The following is a 1972-nucleotide window of genomic DNA, read 5'->3' on the forward strand; positions in this document are numbered from 1 at the left end:
TCTACAAATCCGCATACTTTCACCAACACATATTCTCCACCGGTGTTCACTCCCTCTGAAGCATGCAAGAATGACCCCAGCTCTCAGGCAGGGTCTGGAGCAGCCCTGAGGACAGGAACACATACAAGGGAGGAAAGTCGAGTTAATTCTTCCAGCTCACTATCCCCATGCAAACCTCACACAGCATATTTTTATCACTACATTATTTGAACAGACCGGTAACTAATAATTTGTAATCCACCACTGCTAACTCATTTTAACTTATTAAACACTTGGAAGGGAAAAACAAAAACAAAAAAAAGCAAAAAAAAAAAAAAAAAAGGAACTGTTTTGCCATAAGGGGGAGCCTTTGAGTTCTACAAAGAGGGGGAAAAAAAAAGAACAAAAATATGTTACATATATGTCCCAGTTCAAAACAGATCTACAAAGCAGCCAATGGTTAGATCCTTACCTGTGACTTGAACAATGTCAGAGCACCTGAATTTCTTAGGTCGAAAAAAAAAAGGCAAAATAATAGTTTTTTTCATTTTTTATATAAAAATAAAATAATTTCTAACAACCAACAGAATATTTTTAAGAGTATTCAGGAGTATTCAGAGACCTAGTTGTGCTGAGTGTACAGCTTCGGGAAGGCAAATGCCTCAGAAAATGCCTTTCCTGGTTGCTTCTGATGATTCAGTGAGGACTTTGGGACAACATTTGGACTAGCTGAAGCCAGAAGCACCCGGGGCTCAGAGAAGAGGGGGACGTTCATCATTGTATAACTTTAAGGGAATTCTGAGAGGGAAAAGGAGAAAGGGAGAAGAAAAGGAGAGGGAAGGCAAGAGAAGGGAAAGAAGAAGAAGGGAAAGAGGGAGAGAGAGAAAGAGACAGCATTACAACAAAATCTGAGAATCAAGTTTCAAGACTCTTTATGTGCTATAGAGAAGGATGAGGTTTACCAGCAAAGTGCAAAGGGGATCCTGAGAGAAGAGATAGATTTTTCTCCCGCCAGGAGGAAAAAAAAAAGGGTGGGGGGGAGTGAAGGAGGGAAAAAAGCAAGCAAACCAAAACAAAAACAGGAATGTGTGTTTTGAGCAGGAATGAGGAGAGCTGGGAGGACCATAAGGGGGTGTGTACAGAATTTCATTAAATTGTTACTTTAAGATTGTCTTCTTGAAAAAAAAAAAAAAAAAAAGGAGGGGGTGGAGAAGCGGAGCGAAGGAGGCAAACGGGAAAGTGGAGGAAGGCTGGGTAGCTCGGCCTCTCCAAACTGATTGATTAGTCATGATCCCCGCAGTTTTAACTGGGACTCATTCAATTGGGAAGGTGGAGCGCTCGGGAGCAGATTAGCATACGCTTGTTTACTCATCTTCTGAGGGATTTTTCCCCCCTCTTTCCTTTCATTTTGTGAAGAAGGAGGGAGGGGAGGGGGGACGGGGGGGAGAAGGGGGCTGTGGCTTGTGTTATAAAGGACGCAAAAAATAAATAAATTAGAGCATCTTTTGGGGGGAGGGAATTCAGCGGATCAGTGTCTTAGAGGAGCTTTTTTTTTTTTAAGAGCGAGAAATCATATAAAATAAAATGAAATAAAACAAGGAGGAAGGCAACCAGCTGTTAGAGGGGGGAAATAAGGCAGATAAAGGAGCGGGGAGAGAAATTAATTGCCAACCAGGAGGAGTTGGGCTGTATTTTTCAAAGGTGGGGGGAGTGGAGCACACACCTTGAGGAGGAAAGCGAGAAAGAAAAGAAAAAAGCAAGTGGACGGGGGGGCTCGCCCAAGAAGGGTGAAGAAGCGAAGAAAGTCGAGGCGCCGAGGCTCCTAAAGCTGGCAGCTCCGGGCGGCGGTGCGGGGGGGAAGGGGGGGGGGGGGGGGGGACCGTCGGACATGCGGCTCTGGAGTTGGGTGCTGCGCCTGGGGCTGCTGAGCGCCGCGCTGGGCTGCGGGCTGGCCGAGCGCCCCCGCCGGGCCCGGAGAGACCCGCGGGCCGGC

General features: G+C 46.1%; 1 protein-coding gene across 1 annotated transcript in view; it reads left to right on the forward strand.

Moving 5' to 3' along the window:
* The first annotated feature begins 1867 nt into the window (after positions 1–1867).
* Positions 1868–1972, forward strand: part of PAPPA (pappalysin 1) — a 253443-nt gene continuing 253338 nt past the window's right edge. The window contains exon 1 of the mRNA XM_029203474.1: positions 1868–1968. Coding sequence (XP_029059307.1) covers positions 1868–1968 — 101 coding nt within the window. The remainder of the gene's footprint in view (positions 1969–1972) is intronic.

Source organism: Monodon monoceros, unplaced genomic scaffold, assembly GCF_005190385.1.
Source record: "Monodon monoceros isolate NGI ecotype Baffin Bay Population unplaced genomic scaffold, NGI_Narwhal_1 Super_Scaffold_5, whole genome shotgun sequence".
In the NCBI taxonomy this organism is placed as follows: Eukaryota; Metazoa; Chordata; class Mammalia; order Artiodactyla; family Monodontidae; genus Monodon; species Monodon monoceros.